This window comes from Rhodnius prolixus, unplaced genomic scaffold (genome assembly GCF_049639745.1).
Source record: "Rhodnius prolixus isolate KJV_2025 unplaced genomic scaffold, Rpr scaffold_7, whole genome shotgun sequence".
Lineage (NCBI taxonomy): Eukaryota > Metazoa > Arthropoda > Insecta > Hemiptera > Reduviidae > Rhodnius > Rhodnius prolixus.
This window is the reverse complement of record NW_027411582.1, coordinates 4,637,643-4,658,602: the sequence shown is the minus strand read 5'-3', so window position 1 is coordinate 4,658,602 and position 20,960 is coordinate 4,637,643. Positions and strand designations below refer to the sequence as shown.

General features: G+C 35.1%; 3 protein-coding genes across 9 annotated transcripts in view; 2 read left to right on the top strand and 1 right to left on the bottom strand.

Moving 5' to 3' along the window:
* Window positions 1-13,822, top strand: part of LOC141446790 (uncharacterized) — a 42,067-nt gene extending 28,245 nt beyond the window's left edge. The window contains exons 1-4 of one of the 7 annotated variants that reach the window (XM_074113568.1): window positions 9,242-9,323; window positions 11,381-11,542; window positions 12,923-13,081; window positions 13,606-13,822. In XM_074113568.1, the coding sequence (XP_073969669.1) occupies window positions 9,300-9,323; window positions 11,381-11,542; window positions 12,923-13,081; window positions 13,606-13,755 (495 nt within the window). In that variant the 5' untranslated portion in view covers window positions 9,242-9,299 and the 3' untranslated portion in view covers window positions 13,756-13,822. The other 6 variants (XM_074113574.1, XM_074113571.1, XM_074113567.1 and 3 more) reach the window with 6 other exon arrangements.
* LOC141446784 (gamma-glutamyl hydrolase-like) lies at window positions 525-4,167 on the bottom strand. Its single transcript, XM_074113541.1, has 6 exons — window positions 4,119-4,167; window positions 3,619-4,025; window positions 3,002-3,174; window positions 2,763-2,874; window positions 2,430-2,662; window positions 525-1,072 (listed from the first exon to the last, which is right to left on the bottom strand). The coding sequence occupies exons 2-6, from the start codon at window positions 3,670-3,672 to the stop codon at window positions 697-699; spliced, it is 948 nt and encodes a 315-aa protein (XP_073969642.1). The 5' UTR covers window positions 3,673-4,025; window positions 4,119-4,167; the 3' UTR covers window positions 525-696.
* Window positions 13,823-15,761: 1,939 nt separating the features above from the next.
* Window positions 15,762-18,521, top strand: LOC141446791 (uncharacterized). Its single transcript, XM_074113575.1, has 4 exons — window positions 15,762-15,919; window positions 16,390-16,551; window positions 17,227-17,382; window positions 18,223-18,521. The coding sequence occupies exons 1-4, from the start codon at window positions 15,833-15,835 to the stop codon at window positions 18,370-18,372; spliced, it is 555 nt and encodes a 184-aa protein (XP_073969676.1). The 5' UTR covers window positions 15,762-15,832; the 3' UTR covers window positions 18,373-18,521.
* Window positions 18,522-20,960: the final 2,439 nt, after the last annotated feature.

The window sequence follows — 20,960 nt, the reverse complement described above, 5'->3', positions numbered from 1 at the left end:
TTTTTTTTTTTTGAAGTTTTCCCCGGAAATGCCCGTTTTGTGGTCGCTTCCTGAGTCTGGAATGGTCGCTTCCTGTGTCTGGAATGGTCGCTTCCTGAGTCTGGAATGGTCGCTTCCTGAATCTGGAATGGTCGCTTTCTGAATCTGGAATGGTCGCTTCCTGACTCTGGAATGGTCGCTTCCTGAATCTGGAATGGTCGCTTCCTGAGTCTGGAATGGTCGCTTCCTGAATCTAAAATAGTGATTTTTACAAACTTTTCCCTGTATCTGTCTGTATGCTTTGGCACTTTCTGTGTCCAGAATCTTCAAGAATGAAAATGATCTGCAGAGACTTTTCCCTTGACTTTGTCGTAAATCTAGCGATTTTGATAAAAAAGAATTTCTAGGTTTTACTTACCGTTAGGCTGTATATTCTGTTGTAGCGTACTCGCTGTTACGTTCTGTAGCGGAAGATGTAGAACATGGAGGGTGCGTCAATTCGTGTGAAGCAATCACTTATGAATAAGAAGAAATATTGCATAAAATTTATAGTTGAAAATTATTTATTCTGTTACTGTACAATGTTTGTGACAATTATTCAACCATTATGGCTAAAGTTTAAGTCTTAATTTACAACTGTAGTTAATCCCGAAAGAGAGGATGACTGATTTTTTGTAATAAAAAAATAAAAATTAAATAACAATAAAAATAATAAAATCACCATCTAAAATAATAAACCTGTTCAGAAATACTTCCGTTTCGGCCAGTGAATTTGGGTGAAAAATTATATACAACTAATCGATTTTCTATATCGGTACTGTTGAATCTATTTTGACTGATTCTCGCCTGGTATGTTAACCAATCATAGAATAATCTGTTCACACGAACGGCCAACGGTGAATGTGGTACATTCAGTTTTGGATTCCATTCGTAGGCTACTTTTTCTGGATGAAATTGTACACCGACAAATGGATAGTTATAGGCTTCCATGCTGGATATAAAAGGCATGCCGGTTGCATCGTTGTTCAGCGTTAGGACTTGCCAAAATTTATCCAATCTAAAATAGCTTAAATTTTTTTCAGTTAGGCACCATCTGAAAATAGGTAAAATAGGTAAGTTTAGTGGTTATAAAGATGTTATTAAAGAAAAGTAGATTAGCCCTTCTTCAGGGATCTTGGCTCCCTGACGAAAAGACTTGTCTATATGAGCAATCGCAGGTTTTAGCGGATCAAAAGACATACCCATAACCCACAGACTAGCGAACAAAGGGATTCAGTAGTAACAAGTCTTTAAGAGTCATCTTTGCTCGGAACTTTAGAATTCGTTCAAGAAAAGCGCATGACATATCCCACCTGATTACGTATCAACCTCTGAAGTTAAAGGAAGATTACTTTGATCAGGTAAATACTTTTTTTCATTTCGAGTAGATTCCACGGGATCCTGTGGTAGCACCCACTACCTAGAGCCAGGGGTCCCCAAACTACGGCCCGCTGGCCACATGCGGCCCCCTGAGGAAATTTATCCGGCCCTCGCTGCACTGGTGGTCAGCGAAAGGAGCACTATATGTGGCAGTGCCGCAAAGCGCTGCGTCGCTCATGTACAGTACTACTTCTGATGACGCGGGATGCACGCGTCAAGGCTCCGAAAAATAACAGCCAGAAGTAGGAAGAAAGGCAAAGCACTATACCTAAACCGGACATTGGCCATCTCATTAGCCAAAAGCAGGTCCATAGTTCCTACTGAAATACTGGGCAGCTTGGTGATTTAAATTTATTTGTTCTTTATTTGAAAAATTCCATTTGGTTTTTTATATTCTGGCCCTCCAACGGTCTGAGGGACAGTGAACCTGGCCCCCTGTGCAAAAAGTTAGGGGGATCCCTGACCTAGACCTAGAGCATCTTCTCCAATCCTGTCTGTCTTGTTAGACCTTAGGATCTGTTGGGATATTTCTAGATAAAACCTTAAAGTCACAGGTCTTTAGAGCCGAATTTTGAACCCTATTCACCCTTCAAACTATCGCTTTACACTGTTTCCCCACTAATTCCTGAAAAGATTGCCATTGTCAGCAAAAATAAGATGTATGTCTTTCTATAGTCTCTCAAGACCCGTTAAGAGGTTCGCAATTATCTTTTTCGGCTGCCTTTAAATCTTGGGTTTCCACCCACCGTGTTTCAGCGACTTGTTCTGCATATTTTCTCAGATGGCTGAACGGGAGAGGAGCCAGTTTTCGGTATAGTTTTTGAACCGATTACTTGTCGAGATCGTCATTTAATAAATAGTTTTGGTAAGCTCCGCCCTAAATCTTTACAGAAAGCTGCGTCACTGATTCTTTCTCAACAAGGGATATCACGTTTTGATTTTATAATTTCTAATTCTAATCTTTCATTTTATCGCGCGAAATTCTGCTATAAAAAGTACACAAAATACACAAAACAATAGCCAAAACTTACTGATGCTGATTAATGGTGAGATTGAATTTCGCCAATGCTTCTAAATCGCTGCGACTTGCATTACCATACAACGAACTGTTCGCATATCCTTTAGCAAAAATTAGATTCAACGGTGTGTTCATAGTACCTGTACATTTTGTTAATAAGTCCGTGTTATTGTTGCTAATAAATGCCAGTAGCTGTAAACCTTGACAGACACCAAGTATTGGGAAATGTCTTCCATGTTTGTTCAACTGGAAAATTGGATATTTAAGACATTAATAACTAGGGAAAAGGCTGAGAAGTGATCTTAGAGGTGGAAATGTGAAATTATATAAAAATTTTCTTACGCACATAAATCGCTTCTTCAAAAATGTAGCGGCCAGCATCGGCATAACCATCTCTTGCGTGGAAATCCACTGTACCTCCAGGAAACACCACACCATTCAGTTCGGACAGTAAGCGCCTACATGGAAAAACGAAGACAACAACAAAAAAATGTAAAACTGTCACATTTCAGGATTTTCGCAGAGGGAAATTCACGTTCTGAGTAGAGAAAAAACGTTGACAAACAAAAAACCAAATTTACTTACGTATAATAATATCTGTTTTTGCCAATAAATATTGGCACAACTCTGGCACCGGAAGCTTCCACAGCTTTGACATATGATGCGGTGATGAAACTGCCATTTTTGTGGTAACCATTTTCTTGGGCCAATACGCCGATCATTGGACGTGTCGTACAATGGCCATGATGTAACAGGGTCTGCAATTGTCATATATTATATAGAATATATTAGGATAAAATATTACTGAACCAGGCATTATTCGGCGTGAATGATTGGTTAACTCGCACAGTTTACAAATTTCCCAAAACTAGTTGTAGAAATTGGTCGTGTTCTACCACAATTTAAAAACGAAATACTGAATTGAAAGAAACTTGTTACACGCAGGCTTTGCAGGATGGATTTTCCATTTCATCTTAAGCCACCACCAATGTCGGGGCCGGAAACACATACTTTACCGTCAAACATTTCTTTTTTCTTTGAAACAAATACAAAGTAGTTATTCACGGGATTCGAACTAGAGAAATTCGCACTTACAAAACCCGCTTCTTAATCACTAGACCAACACTCGCCCCACCTAGGCACATTAATAATTACAAATAAATAATTTATATAATTTAAAAAAAAAACTTTTAGCTACTCACTAGAATGCATAGTGCCAATGATAGGCTACAAGTAAATGCATTAACAGCAGTCATATCGTTGCACCAATAGTCCGTCACTATGGTTTGCTTAACACTGTGCAATCTAGAACTGTAAAACCGCCTTGGCTCTTTGACCACAATGGCCAGTGATTCCCCTTTATCGTTGATAATCAGTCAGCAATCTCCTCCTTTATTTCCGGTCCGCCATTATTACTTAGTCTTCTGCCCAATCCACTAGCGATATAAATAGAATGAGTCATCAATGTTCTGCACTAAAAATAGATTGTTCTTTTTTTTTTTTGAAGTTTTCGAGTAAAGTTCTATCTATTAGCTCATGGGATGCACACACATTTTCAGGTTATTGTTGCCGGAAATGCATCGTATCGTAAATGCACAAATCCTCGTGCCTAAAAAGAGAAAAAAATGTGTCAACTTGAAATGGTTTATCAGACGTAATACCTAACTTGGAGTTTCCTTAATTAAACTAATCTGTCACTCACACGACTTTCTGTTACTATCTCTCAAGCCTCGTCTGGGTTATCTGTGGCATGCTGCGAGGTAAGGTGCTGCATTCTTTTTTTTTAAACCCATGATTGGAATCGGCCTTTATATTTACTTTAGAAATATTCGATGTATTCAGTTCTCTGCCACGGCCACTTTAAAAAACTATAAACAAACAACATAATTATTTAGTCTGAGACCATTATTACAGTTAACTTCCTGTCACTTGTTCGCCTCCCTTCCGTTATACTATCCGGCTTTTTATCCCAAATTAGACCCCACAATAAGTCTCTCGTGTGCCAGTCAGTTTTAGTGAAGTGTAAATATTTGTAGGAGATGTGACACACGTACCCGTACACTTACTTGCTAGTCCAGAATGACGACGTAACATAAACGAACACGCACAAGGAACTGTGAACGCAGGAAAGAAAAAAAAAAAGAAACTTCGAAAGCTAAATAAATAGCGGAAGCAAACAAAAACAAAAAAAAAATGGTTCTAAACTTAGTTTAAGTAAAAATCTGGAAATAACACGACTTAAAGTTGTTACTTAATGCTTACAAGTTATTTGACTTTGACAAGCCATTTTCAAAAAAAAAAGGGAATCTCAGATATCTGATCCAAAATTAAAAATTGCACTTCCGGTTAAATTTTTTTTAGGTCTAAAATTCTAACATAAAACCTGACGTTAACTCTAAAAACATAAAACCTGATATTAACTCTAAAATTCTAACATAAAACCTGACAACTCTAAAATTCTAACATAAAAACCTGACATTAACTCTAAAATTCTAACATAAAACCTGATAACTCTAAAATTCTAACATAAAAACCTGACATTAACTCTAAAATTCTAACATAAAATCTGACATTAACTCTAAAATTCTAACATAAAACCTGAAATTAACTCTAAAATTCTAACATAAAACCTGAAATTAACTCTAAAATTCTAACATAAAACCTGAAATTAACTCTAAAATTCTAACATAAAACCTGACATTAACTCTAAAATTCTAACATAAAACCTGACATTAACTCTAAAATTCTAACACAAAACCTGACATTAACTCTAAAATTCTAACATAAAACCTGACATTAACTCTAAAATTTTAACATAAAACCTGACATGAACTCTAAAATTCTAACATAAAACCGGTCATTGTTCTCAACTGGAATATTAGGGAGGAGTACCTGTGGTAGAACTTCCGGTTGAAGAGCTTCCCCTCCAAAAAAAAGAAAAAAGTGTTCGAAAATTTTAATAAAATTGATAGGCATTTATTTTGAATTTTTTTTAGGAATTTATAAGTTTTTTGTTAATAGAATAGAATAGGCATTTCCGGTTGAAAAACCACACTATCGGGCAATTGTACCAAAATAAAACAGCAAGGGTGAAATTTTTGTATGCTGTACAAAATAAATGTACTTATACTCGCACGCGCACACCCCTATGTAATATGTAAGAATACACGTTTAAAATGTTGAGTGTAATGGTTAGGGTTTTCAAAAAAAAAAGAAAAGTATTTTCTATTCAAAGAAAAATCAATTTAAATAAATTGATCGATGCACAAATTGTCTCTTATTAGGTACAGAGAAATCTACACTATATTGTTGCAGTTATGGATAATCGATTTTTCATTAAGAATTAAATTTCTAGAGAGGCTTTTACTAACGCTTGATATCGTATAGTTGGAAAATCGAACATTGTTCTGATGTGTTTTCCTTGGAAAAGCTCTTTAAATCAATTCAAACCCCCCCCACCACCACCACAAAAAAAAACTGTTTCTAGAAAATCGCCGAAAATTTAAAAGTTTCTTCAATCGATTGCATTTCCGGTAGATGGGTTTCGATTAAAACCTTTAGTAATGTACTGATCACAGTACCAAAACTAAGTACCAAGTTTCCGCTTTCTGCGATTTATGGTTTTAAAAATATTTTTTAACACACACAAAAACAAAAGGTGCGATGTTTTTTTTGTGTATTCAGATACTTTAAAACATATATCTGCGATGAAAAATGAATTTGGGAATTGTTCTCCATCTTTATTTTACAATTTTGTAAGATAGCAAATATTTTTTGAGTTGTGTTGGCGAACTGTTCTGGCTGGTTGGTTTGTTCAAGAGCACAATGTGGCTATTTTTACCATTTAAAGCCTTTCTTTGGCTTCACTGCCCACCTCGTCTTCTATTTAGACATAAATCCTGTAAAGATTTCCAAAAAGTATTGTCAAGAGTTGGTTGACTGGACGGACTGGTCACACGGACAACCAGGATAATCCCTTCCTTTTAGCAAAATAGTTTACCCACATACTACCCTGGCTATTTCTTCAACAAAACTAAAGATTTTTCTTAAATAAACAGTTTAGGTATCCAGTTACTCCATTCATTAGTTGACAGCAGTCATATATTTTCTGGTTCTAGGAGAAGGGTATTTTGGTCGCATGTCAAGCAGGTAGAAATTGGAATGGTCACGACAGGCCTGGTTAGTTTCGAAGAAATGCGTTCTAATTTTGTCTTCATTTTCTTTTCTTTTTTTTAGAGGAAGTATTGTGATCGTGCTAAACTTCCTGGTCAGAGTATTTTACCGGAAATATCCATTTTGCGGTCTCCTGAGGCCCCCAACCAAAAAAAAATTGATCTGTTTGTTTTTTAGAGGATTGGATGGTCAGCATGATGAATCGCAGTAAATTCAAATTCAGTATTTGGTTTAGGTGCCACTATTAGGTGCCCCGGCGATAAGCTTTTAGACCAAATCATCTAACAGCAAGTACTGCTTCACTTAATAGATTTTCACGATTTTTATGGAATTTCCTCGTTAATGGCTTTTAAAATTTTCTTTAAACTCTGTTTACTTATCGCTCACAACTTTTCTTTAATAATTTTCCTTGGGAAATGCGATTAAGGGCACTTCTCAGCCAGAAGGGGAGCTGGACTTTACTTGAAAGTCTCATTCGAATGGATTCGAATGATTCGAACTTAATGGATTGCGGTGCCAGGCTTTATTAATTTATCCAGAAAGACGCGCGCACATGTGCGGATATAGTCGTGATCAATAGTTATTATTTCTCCAGGTGTACAATAAAATCCATAAAATTTAATTGTAAACAAAGCTGATTGGAAAAAAAAAAACAACTGATAAATTTTTAGTTTATTAAGAAACAGCTGTGACCAACAATAAGCGTTATAAACTAGTTTAAAGGTTACTAAAAACATAACCTTTTACTCATTTCTTTCTTGTCTCTTATAAACATGCCATTGTTTATTGGCCACAATTCAAGTCCTTTCAACCTTGTTGGGCATCTTCGCTTTAAATTATTTATATGTTCAGAACTGTAGGACCAACCTGGTAGTGCCTCAGGACCCAATAATCTAGCAGCCTTCACTACGAGGTCATATAACTCGTAAAATCTTTAGCGGGGGACGCCTTGCCGTTCTTGGACCATAGAAGGCCGTTACATTAGGGCCCTCAATTTCTCTGATTTACTCTAATTGGTTTTCTGTCCAGTAGGAATAGATATCTGGTGTTCATATCGCCGAACTAACCAACTATAAACGTTTTGCAGCTGTGCTTTCATTTATCTCAAACCGGATGGGCTGATCAATTATTACAACTCTGGAAAGAACACTGGTATGACTTTCTCTTTTAGCTGAAATGAAAATATTAATTGAAAAACATTCATAGAATTTTCTCTTAGTTTTTTTCAGAAAACTATTGTGATCATGTGAAATTTTCAATTTTGAGTTGATCGAAATTATCCGTTCGTAGGTTCTATGAGCTTTGGGAAAGCGGTTTCTTGAAAGAAAACCTCTCAGCAGCGAAAAATCGCAAGAAGCTGAAATTTTCTATTTCGATTGGGTCGTGTATAGAGTTTTGTTGATCTAATTCCCTCTTCGTTAATTAGTTTATTTTATTTTTTTTAGAAGTAAGTTTTACTTAAACTTTACTTAATAAGGAAAGAAATGAGACACAACGAAGTATGCAAGTAAAATCATGGATGCTGTAAGAAGATAAGATCTGGAAGGAAGCGCGTGCAGATCGCGTGACCAACCAGGTATGGCACGGTCTCCATAGCTACCCGCAGAACCGGTTTATGGACGCGTGGCTCGCCCCATCTTCCTCTGATCTTGTAAATAAAACACATGCACACGATCAAGCTATTACTTGCTCACCGTTTCTCTTGCAGCCTTAATTCTTTTTATTTCTACCACATATCTCCTTATTCATTGCCCGTTCATTATAATCCTAGCAGGCTCCTGCTGTGTTCCCGTACTGCTCACCTGGATATCTTCAATAACTTTTCATTTTGTTCAATTTAAATTCTTTGTGTCCTTCTCCTTCTCACTCACACAGTCACTAAGGATACACTAGCCACTTCTTCTGGAATCTGGGCGAACCTCTATGAGTATTCCAGCCTAACAAGACGCACACTGACACCTCAAACTCTTATACAATACTCTTAAGGGCAAACAGGTAAAACTGGAGGAAAATAAAGTACCGGATACTGGTGAATAAAGCGAGTAAACTAGGAGATATGGTTGTTCAGTCACTCAGTGCTTTGGATTAACTTCCACGATTGCTCTAATCCACTCACTTCTGAGAGAGGCTATAGTTAGGTTTCCTCTTAAGTGAATTGTGTACAGGTTATGAAGGGGTTAAATTTGTAGCTTTGTAGGGGCCCTACCCTGCAAGTTTGGAGTAAATAAGTATATAATCAAATAAATAAAATTAATAATCATAATAAATGTAATTTTAAATCTGGTAAAATAAGTAGATTGTTAAAACATTTTGTTGTACAGAATCATTCCAGTATTAAGTAAGTAACTAGATAGATGTAAGAAAAAATAAAGACAAAGATTTTGGTGTGCGACAGAAGAGCACGTGTATTAACTGTTACTTTTTTTATTAAAACCTAGACACTACCCTGCAAACCGGTGACCCCACCCTGCAGCTTAAATCGAGTTCAAGGAAATCCCTCAACCAAAAAAAGTACCTCTTCTCTAAATTACTTTATACATAACATTTTCATACATTTGACCTAACTTTCATCATTTTCCATATAAAATTCGTTTGAGGGCAGTTCTTCAAGGAGGTATTGGAGGTATTAAACCTTCCTTTTAGGTTTACGTTTTAGTGTTTTACAAGGTTAGGAAGTGTTTAACGTTGGTCAAAATTAAATAGAACTCAAATGTTCCGAGTTTGGAAAAAATTTGTGAGTTCGATTGTTGATAATTTTAATAAGAGATAGTCGTGTGAGTCTTCACCAAGATTTTTGCCTTGATTCCGTCTTCTATAAAAACATATCATCAATTCAGATTAGTTCGCTACTTTGCACTTAATTTATTAAACAGATGTTTTTTAAAGTTTTGACACTCTAAAATAAAGATGTAAGTACATCTGTCAAGAGGTAACTGTAGTAAGGTAGTATTTTTTTAGAAATCTAATTCCTAAACGATTATAATCTTCACGTATTAAAAAAAAAAATCCCCTTCAAGGTATAAAGCGTGCAGTTTCTTGAAGGATTAGTAAAGGTTTGTTCAACCCTTCTCTCGTCGTGAACAACCCTTAAAGGTTGGAGTATGAGCAGCCCCACGTGTAGGACAGATTGCCGTAGATCCTCTCTAAAAGAGGTCAATAGCACATCTTCCTTCCTTCAATTGTATCCTGTTATTATGGTGACCCTGTGAACTTCCTTTACCTACAGCCAGCAGCTTTATTTTACCTGGGAATCAAGTTGCCAGGGGACTTTCCAGTCGCATAGTTTGTGGCAACGTGTGATTGAGGCGTGGTCTACTGGAACTTTTTATCCCTTTGCCTCATTAATGAAATAAAAAGTTTATTGTAGAAAATTTTCTTAGATAAATTGAATTAAAGGTCTTCTTAGGAAGTGGAATAAATATAATTTCTTCTAACGTGTCATTTTAGTACAATGTACGCTTCAGCAAGTTTTATTCCATTAAGTTAAATGACTAGCTAAAATTCTCTTTGTCAAATTCCAAAACCTGGAAGTCCCATTTTACGAGTAAAGACTTTCTGTGACCTTTTTTAAATATGGTTCCGAACGATCTCTTTGGATTTTGCATTTAGTAATTATTTGTACAATTTTTCTGGAGAAATTCCTTTTTGAACATTTAGAGATGTAAAATAAATGTTAGTATCAGTCAATAATTTTGTGAAAAGGTCTTGTGAGTGGCCACACCACGTTTATTTTTATATTATTCTATTATATTTTTTAATTTTTAGCACGGAAATAAAAAGCATTGTCCACCAGTGTTCATCTATTCGAAGGATAGATACTATCAAACATTCCAACTCTGGCGTAAATTGCTAACCATTATTATGCCGTCAATAGATCTCATTCTGCCATTAGCATACCCAGAATTAACAATCCGCCCCAAGTAGAAAATCCCAGTAAAATGAGGCCACCCTCCGATAGTTTCGTTTTAAAACTCTGTTGGATATTCTTTATTATAGTTGGGATTGTAGAGAATAAAACGATGTCAGTAAGTATCCTAATTAGTTGTTAATAATGTTCACTTAGTTATTACTTCCTTTTACAGATTATGAAGATCCTGTCAAACGTTCGAAATAGTTTCCACTAGATCTTAGATTTGTGTTTCTCGAAACAGAAATTAAAAATTACTGAATTGGATCTGTTAACTAACAGTCATTCCTCTTGAATTTAAAATTAAATATTAGAGGAGCGCTCCCCCCCCCCCCCCATACAAATACAATTCTAAAACATTACACATGCGCCAAACGTACAAAACCAAATTACTACCTATATTTCATTAGTTTTTTCAAAATGTTTTACGATTCAGTAATATTTTAAATAACCCAGATACACGCAGTGTAACCTTCCTCGCTCAGACAGCTAGTGTAGTGCGTGATAGAAACGTAATTGAAGTAGAAATCTCTATTAACAGTCTGATCTATCTCTGATTAGTGATGTAAAACCGAAACTTGTCAGGGATACTGTACGGTGGATAAAATCAAACGTTTAAATATTATCGTTGGAGCCATTACATGCTGAAAAATCTATTCTTTTAAGTGATACGTTCGGTAGCCCGATTTTAACCATAACCTAATTGTTGAAGCGGCCAGTTGTAGAGCCTAAACTAAATAACAAATTTAAGTTTTGCACAATCAGAAAAACAGAGGTTTTTGATGTACTAGTTATGCATACATTTCAATTTCGATAAGTGGGCGCAGTAATTGGTACAACTTCCTTAAAACATAACAATATTTCTGTTTGTTATTTTTTTTTAGGGCCCATCCCAGTATGTAATAAAATCATTAGAGAAATGTGAATCTACAGAAGGCCACAAGTTAATGCTGGACAAATACAGAATTACCAAGTTCAATAGGACTGTTTATACCTACAATGGCAATATGACCCTCATTGAAGAATTAACAAATGAAGGCACAGAGGTTAGACATTCTTTACTATAATATTTCTGGTTCTTCTCGCTGTTTCTGAAGATTCCGGTTTAAATCAATTTCTCAGTCATATTCTATTGCTTTGCACGTACTGAAGTGGCCGTTCTTGGACTTGGAGTGCCTGTTGAAGAGCGTTTACATAGTCAATCTTGTTCAGGGTGTCAAGAAAGTGGAGTTTATAAATAGAAAGCTAGAAGAATACTTGATCTGGAGTTTGAGGTCTAATTTTATGAAAGGAAAGTCCTGGTTGTGTTTGAGCTCTGGGAAATAGTGGCGTGAAATCGAGTTGCTTCTAGAGCAAGTTTGAGAAGTTCCCGACCGTGAATTAAGTAGAGCGTTGCTGTCAAAAAAAAATTTGTTTTTCGCAAAACGTCAAGGCCAACTTGGTCTTCTCGAATAGTTTTCTTTTTATGACTTTGTGTAGAAGAGTGAGTGTAACAAGGTATAAGAAGCCGTCATATTATTCTGCGTCTTGGAAAGATGATCTCCAAACGGCAATTTATACAAAATTAATAAGTTGATGAAGAGTCTACTCCTTCGATTGCTTTTTTTCAACTAGGTATTCTTGTATGTTCTATGTTACCCAGCAAACAAGTGTGCCTAACTGGGTTCTTGTTCACACTTAACCCTAGCGATGATCTAGGATTCATGCATCCACGTGCACTTGCTTGATCTAGCTATTCTGGAACATTCCTCTCATTGCTTCCCGGTTTGGTTTCTTATTTCTGAAGTTGCGCATGAGTCATACAAAGAACATGTCCATACCACCAGAAATACCTTTTATCTGCATTTTTCCTTTTTTTTAAATATTTGGAAGTGTCTTTCTGAAACATCTCTTACAAAAAACCTATTATAGTTTGTTTTTATTTTATAGTTCTATTTAGTATGGTTCAAATCCAAATCAGACTATAGTTGCTTTCCCTTTATTTTGATTTCCTTAATTTCCTCACAAGTATCGCCCTTACTCAATATTGTCCTGTGGTTATTCGTCTTCATCTGTCTCCTACTTGATCACTTGGGTTCCTTGACTCGACCAACAGACATTGACTTCAATTTACGTACGGATATAGTAGAGTGATAAGGTTCTAACACATTTGTATGTCCAGATCTCCGGCGCCATCGCAAATAAATATTGAATAACAAACCTGTTAAACAACAAACTTGGTTAAGCCTTTAGAGGATTTAAACGCAGTTGTCTGTTGCCCTTTGTCAGTAGGAGAGCCAAGATTCGAACTTAATCCAAGCTCCAGTTCCAACATACTCTGCTCTGAGCCATCAGAGTAACAGCAAACATCACTCTTCTTCGAATTTAATTTCTTACTAAATGTAAAATAATTGTGTTACTTAAGGATTTTACTCTAATTTGTTTAGATAAACTTCTCTTTCGAGGTTTGGGGTAATGGAGGTTGGAAAAAAAATTTCTTTAACAAAAGATTTAAAAATACTTGCAGTGTTCTAGAACAATATTCGCCAAAATATGTTGAAGCTATTAAAAAACAAACGAACATAACTGGTTGTCCATTACCTGTGGTGAGTAAATTTTCATTTTCAAAATCTATTTCTAACAATATGGATATTTAGAAAAATTATTATTGTTATACTTTTTAATAAATATATCTTGCAATTACCGGTGAGGTAGGCGTCTTACAGACAGGGGGTAGCCACAACTGACGACAAAACTTTTGTAATTTCATTTCTCTGTTCCGAACATAGAATTCTCGTATGATTTCAGAAGAAATGGTAAATAGAGGTACACTCTGTAAACTGTATGAGAAGCAGGGTGCGAATCAGAAACCAGGAAAGCATTCTAATATTTCAGCTAACAGTAAGAGCTATCGAGTTGGCAAAGAAGGAGATTTCCTGGCTTTAACTTCGTGAACCTGACGACAGTTTAAGTAGAATAACCAGTCCTACTAATAAGAGTCTGCAAAAAATTACGACGACATAGAAAATATTGTGAGGGGCACATGATTCGTTTTGGTCGCAATGCAATATATACTTGTTATCAAAAAAATTAACCAAAATGCTAATATAAAAATCATTGATTGTTTCAGGGTACTTATGAATTTAAAGATTTAGTGATTAATTTGGATATGGCAGTTTCAATGCCTTACGGACTGTACAGGACTACTGTGGAGTTCTTTAAAGATAGTGAAATATTTTTCTGTATGAGACTTATTCTTGATGTGTTACCAGTTAAATAAATTATCAACTATATATTCATTTTATTCGCTAAAAATATACAAGTAAATATATATATTAAAGATGCTACTACTTGATAGATATTTATTACAATGTATTTTCAATTCCAGACTTGGTAATAGAACAAATCCATGCAAACTCAATTTTTTATAATTCAAATTAAAACGTAACATTTCAATTAAAATTTTAAAACTAATCTAATGTTAAGGATGAATCTGAAGATTTTTAACAAGTTTGTTAATATCAGACTCGAATTTAGTCAAAAACAGCCGTAAGTCACCCAGTTCGGTAAAATGCAAATGATTTTTCTTTCTAGCGTAGCCAGTGTTGCCACAGCACTAAATCCACGTTCATACAAATACCACGATGGGAATGCTATCAAAAAAAACCGTTGAACTATCGACCAAAATCCAGGGCACAAATTCGGGATTGGCTTTTGTAGCCCAAAATTAACGAAACAACAAAATAATCGATATAGTGTAGTAGATAGGTTTTGATTTTAAATTGAAAATATTAGAAAAACACAAATCAGCCATTCGCCCCCAAACCGCTTTGACACTGCAATTTTCTCTGGGCCCACAAGGAGGCATTATCGCACACTTTGAGAAAGACTGCTCTAGGTATTAGTTTACAATATTAAATTTTCCTGAAACTAAGAATTTTTACTGAAAATTTATTTAACTTCATTATTAAACATTTCCATTTTGGTTACCACTTTCTAAAAATAGCTAAAAACATCTTTTCAGTAAAGCAGCATTTTCTTTCGTTATCTTCAATTCTTTGATTTTTACAAATCAAATCAGTCAATGCTTAGAAAATTTATTTAACTTCATTATTAAACATTTCCATTTTGGTTACCACTTTCTAAAAATAGCTAAAAACATCTTTTCAGTAAAGCAGCATTTTCTTTCGTTATCTTCAATTCTTTGATTTTTACAAATCAAATCAGTCAATGCTTAGAAAATTTATTCTTTCTTTGCAATATACGTTACTAGTTATTTCTAGTTAGTAGTTTAGAAAAAGCAGAACTATACAGGGTGAACCAGTAAGTATTGTCAATAGGCCTACTGCGTGTAGTACATCTAAAGTGGAGTTCAATGACGTATTGGCCAACATCATATTTTCCTCTGTTCTTGAGTGGCGTCACTTTAAAGTTTTTTTCTAAAATCATTACTTTTTTCCAATAAAAATGTTATTACTCAGAAAGTTTTAGTCCGAATTCTTTTTTTTTTTTATGTGCAATAAGTAACCTTAGACTACCTTATTTTAAGACAATCTACTTTAAAAATTGACTACAGCTCCATCCACAAGAGTTTAATGAATTAAACAACACAATACAATATCACTGCTGTATGCTCGTGAACACGTTTTCTTGCAAAACAAACGCAATTTCTCATACAAAGATAAAAGGAATCCTAGAAAATGATATACCGTTTGAAAGCCCATTAGACAAGAAAACTTTTGTAAAAACTGCCAGCACCTAGGTCTGAAAATGATCACATAAGAACCTAGTGAGTTTTCTTAAAAATTTCGATTACTTTTATTTTCCTAGGTTCCGGAGGAAGATTAAGGCAGTTTGGAGAATAATTTATGCTTCAAAATGGTGTCAATTTTTAGAAAATTTATCTGTCTTTCTAACCGTATCATCAGAATCGAATTCGGACTAAAACTTTCTGAGTAATAACATTTTTATTGGAAAAAAGTAATGATTTTAGAAAAAAAAATTTAAAGTGACGTCACTCAAAAACAGAGGAAAATATGATGTTGGCCAATACATCATTGAACTCCACTTTAGATGTACTACACGCAGTAGACCTATTGACAATACTTACTGGTTCAGCCTGTATATGTACATCATTGATGTGTTAAATCTGATACAGAAATCTCGATACAATATTTGCACATAATGAAAAGGAAATAAAAAAAAAGATCGATAATCATCTTTTTTAATATAACGAACGTTTCCCAAGGACTGACAGCATATCGTCTATTCTAGCTTTTTTACAAAACTGCATTTCCGCAACATTCAGAACTACCAGTGTGCCATTATCATATTGTCAGTCTCTCAAAGGAAGCGAAATGAAAACGCTAGGAAAAATTACGCAGAATATAGTTTCATTTTTATTGCTGGCATTAATTTGGAATTTGGAATGCAGAGAAATGTCAGTAAGTAGAATTAAATAATTCAGTGTCACCTTTTCGAACTTCTGTCACGTAGGGAACTATTTGCAAAAGTGAACCTATTTTTTATTTTAAGTTGTATTTACCAAAAATTTTTCTTTATTTTATGGCTTCTTAGACATAATTTATTTCAAATTCATAATTTAAGATGTATTGCTGTGGTACTTGGTTCGATTCCCGGGCTAGACTTCGCATTTTATTTTATTTTTTTTAATTAATATGACTAATTTATAGAATAAAGTAGGTTTGCTAGGCGCCTCCGTCTATGTGACCTCTAAGTTGGTTGTTAAGCGTGAAGCCTGCGTGAACACAATAGGCGTTACTTCTTCTTTTTCATCTGTACTAAAGCATTCAATAAGATTTCGAAGTTTTAACGACACATTCTGAATTGTAGAAAAATAAAAGTGTAGAAACAACCATCAAAGAAAAAAAGACTAACATGATTTTCTTTGCAGGGCCCTTCTATGAATTTAGTAAAGAAGATTGAGAAATGTGATTCGACCGAAGGCCATACTATAAAGTTTGAGAATTATCGTTTTAACAGATACAATAGAACCGTTTATACCTACAACGGCAACATGGAAATCCAGACAGAATTGAGGGACGATGACACAGAAGTGGGTATTCGGGAATTGTAATTACTAATCGATTTGTAAAACATTAACAAGATCAAAAAAAACTATGACCCAATACTTTCTCTTAAACATTATATGAGGAAATATCGCAATCGATGAAAATTTTCGATTATGGAATTTTCACTGGAAAAACACTTTTGAAGTAAAGCAGATTATATTTTCACTTAATAAAAAGTATTGGAATCGAGTATTGCAATTGTGTCTAAATTTTGGTCACTAGTTTTCTCTATTATGAGGTCCTCTGAGTCCAAAAAAAGGGATAAGTCTCTGTGTGCTTCTGAGAACCTTGAAAGAGGCTTCTGTGATTTTATTCCAAAAGATAGTTATTAGTCATTAATGTTTAATTCAGTTTCCCTGGTAACTGACGCAAAACTCTCACGTTACTATCCGACAATGTATCATTACCATTCTCTTCACCATGAGAGAAACTTCTTCTCAGGGAATCTTGATAATGATTAGTGAAGGTATGAGGGAACTGTGACCCCTCGCTTCCGTTAGCAGTTGCTATCCCACTCTATACAATGTAAATTATTAATGTTAACTAACTTTTAGGAAAAATTTCTAATTTTCTAGTAAATTTCAGTTGAAATATCCGGTAGGTGTCAATATTAGATTTTTCTTACCTTAATTTAACTTAATGTATTAATTTTTATAAAGATAAATCTCATCGTGGAAAGGTGGGGTAATGGAGGCTGGAAGCGAACTTTGCAGAAAAGAATTGGACATATGTGTTCTTCACTTGAAAAATTTGCTCCAAATTATTTCAAGACTGTTCTGAAACAAGAAAACGTAACTGGTTGTCCAATACCAGCGGTGAGTAAATTTCTTTTTTCTTTATTAGTGGAAATGACAGAGGAAATATTTATAAACATTTTCCAAAGTACAAAGTACAGCTTTGATAGTAAATTTATTTTAACTATTTAAATTAATGGCAATAACGATTGGTGAATTATTATCATTAGTTGAATCAGTTAAAAATGAGTAGTTTTGATTTTGCCCCTGCAGGAAGGTTGCCTCTTCTAAGCCAGCAAGTATAGTGTAGGACGGAAACATCGTTTAGTCGAATTATCTACACCAAACTGACTAATCAACCACTGACGATGGATGAGAATAAGAAAATCCGTATTTTTGGATACAATAAACATGGTGTGAAGAGGGATAAATCATGATATTATCGAGCATCACTGACCTAACCACATTTCCAACTTTCCGCTATTCCTTCTGAACGACTGAATGAATACTTCCGTTGCTGAAGGTCTTCGAGCATGTTATAATTTCCTGTCACCTTTCATGAGCACTCGAATAGCATCGACATTTTGCCATTGGGTAGCTGATGAAAGAGAGCTCTTTCCTAAACTCGAATTGTGGGATTTGACGTCGATGAATCTGAGATAATTCATTAATCACTTTCTACAACGACATTAATCACATCTCGCAACGGCGAAAAGCATCTTCCTTTCGCTTAAATTTCACCTACCGCCGGAAGGTCGTAATGTCTACGTTTCAAGCATCCTTTAGAGTCTCGAACATTTCGCGCATTCAATGAGCACGAAAAATTCAAAAATTGTCGTTTATATTTTATCCCTGTCAGCGTTATGATGATAAATATAAGTTAATTATCATTTTTAATCAAATACAATAAATTATTTTCAGGGCCATTATGAATTTAAAGATTTAGTGATGAACGTGGACGTTGCAATTCCAATTCCTTACGGACTGTACAGAAGCCAAGTGGATTTGATTAAGAACGGTACAATTATTTTCTGTATTATATTTACTCTCGACGTTGTACCGTTAGATTAAAAAATACTGTACAATCCTAATTTAGAGAAGTAATATATATATCCTAAATCCTAATATATATAATTATGTATATTAATATAATATTTTAATTACTGAATAGAAATGTTCCGGAGCGATATTACTTCATTTCCTGTTTTGGCCTCTTTTATTTTCTTTATAACTGTTACAGTGTTTGTGTACAAACGATGAACTTTCGGATATCATCGGCACAATCGATTGGTAAAAAAACATTTTTAAAAATTTCAAAGAAATAAGTGGCTAGTCTGATTTGACCTGGTGAATTCAACAGCTGGATGATCGATGAAACTGTGCATATTATTAGAAGTAATCTGGCTAAAGGTGTAGAAGAAGGAAAAATTTTGAATCTATAGGTTTGTGATTTTTAATAAGATAGTATAGCTGGGGCGTTCGAAGTTAGGGATGTAGGTCAGATGCCGGCCAATAGATTTTAAGTCATGGATAAGTTCTAATTTGCGCAATTTTGCTCTTTTTTTTCACAAACGCTGAAATTTGGTGGATCGCCGACACAAACGCATGATAAAAAGAAAGTGCTAAAGTCTCATAAACTAAAAAGTGGTCATTAAATAAAGGTGGTTAAGTAACTTCTTGGAATAGCTCAGTGGATAACGTGGGTAAATGTAACCTCCCAGGAGTGTTTTGGCCAAGGAAAGTTCATCGTTTTCAACCGTATCCCTCCTTTATGTAGAAATATCCTTTACTTTAATTAGAGGATTTTAATTTGCAGACGTTAAAAGGGAACAAAGTGAAAACTGAATTTTCAAAATTTGATCTTGCAATATTTCCTTCTTACAAGTAAGAGAAAATATAGCAATGAGAAAAACAGCTTTCAAATACGTTGTAAAATTATTTAAATTATTGTTATAATGTTAAATCTGTTACAGAATACAATATTTTCACGTAATGAAAAGGGAATCAAAAAAGATCGATAAGCATCTTTTTTGACAAAACGGACGCTTCCCAAGGACTTTATCTATTCTAGCTTGTTTACAAAACTGTACTTCCGCAACAATCAAAACTACCAGTCTGTTATTATTATACTATCAGTGTCGCTAAGAAAGCGAAATGAAAACGCCAGGGAAAAATACGGAGATTATAATTTCATTTTTATTGCTTTCATTAATTTGGAATTTGGAATGCAGAGAAATGTCAGTAAGTAGAATTAAATAATTCAGTGTCACCTTTCCGAACTTCTGTCAAGTAGGGAACTATTGCAATCGTGAACTTATTTTCTATTTTAAGTTGTTTTTAGATCCAAACTCGACTTGAATCACAAACTGACAATTTACAAGACAGTGTTAAGACCCATATGGACATACGTAGCAGAAGTGTGGGGCTCAACCAAATCTTCTAACTGCAAACGCCTGCAGATATTACAGTCTAAAATCCTACGGAAAATCCTGAATGCTCCATATTACATTTCTAACCTTACAATACACACTGACCTTCACATCCCTTTCGTCACTGACCAAATAAAGTCTTGCTGTCGCAAATTTCACAGCTTCATAGCTCTTTATTCTAATCCTCTTGTCCAACAACTCTTATCTCCTCACCCTCCCGACAATCCTTCTCGTCGCTTGAAGCGGAAGTGGCCTAGAGATCTGTTGTGATTAAATCATTGTGAAAGAGTTTCACCAGTGGGTGATTGCTCTAACCATGACATTACAAGTGAACTGAACCAGTAAGATCAAATTTACTTGATGCAACAATTGTTGCAGTTGTAGATATACAAATAAAGTGAAATAAAAGTTGTTTATACCAAAAATACACGTTTTGATGTCCCGTAAATCGATTGGTGTTTTTAATTTTTTTCTTTTTATTGATCACTCCACTGTCTTCCAGGCTGATGCCTTTGCAATCAAAACTTGTGCTGAGGAAAACCTGCGAATGGACCTTACAAATAGGGAGATTTGCATTTTTACGCAAACCCAAGCTGCACTGAAAATCTTTACTTCTTTCAGAACTACTTCTTCCTTGGTTTAGGAATGCAAAAAAGGTCCTGGAACAACTGGCTCAGCACTGCAAAGTTCGGCTTGAATGGGTGCCCGGGATATGTTGGGATCAAGGGAAATGAAACAGTCGATCAAGTGGCCAACACTCCTTTCATTGGCCCGGAACCTGTCCCACTTGTAATCACCAAGGTGATTGCAGTTCGTGTGGCTCTCAGAGATTGCATCTGGAGAAAACATGAAGAGTACTGGTTGATGTGTCCTGGGGTCAAACACAGCAAGACTAAGATGCCTTGGCTGTGTAAACAAAGAACCAAAGAACTCTGTGCTTGGGTTACTAAGATCACAGGGTTATTCACGAGGCATATTTTTGTCAAATGCAATCATTCCTCAAAACGATAAATCTCACCTAGACGCTTCATTAGGGCCGCTAAAGTGAGCAATAGACTTTGTGGGATGTAGGTAATGGAAGCTACACCTGCCTCATGAATTAGCTACTACGCTGTAGTAAATAAAGACTGTATTTCCACTTTGTCCATCTAGTAGGAGAAGTATGAGCTTCATGTCACATTTTAAGAACTGAATATTCCCGGAATCGTCCGTTCTGAAGTTCGTTGGGAA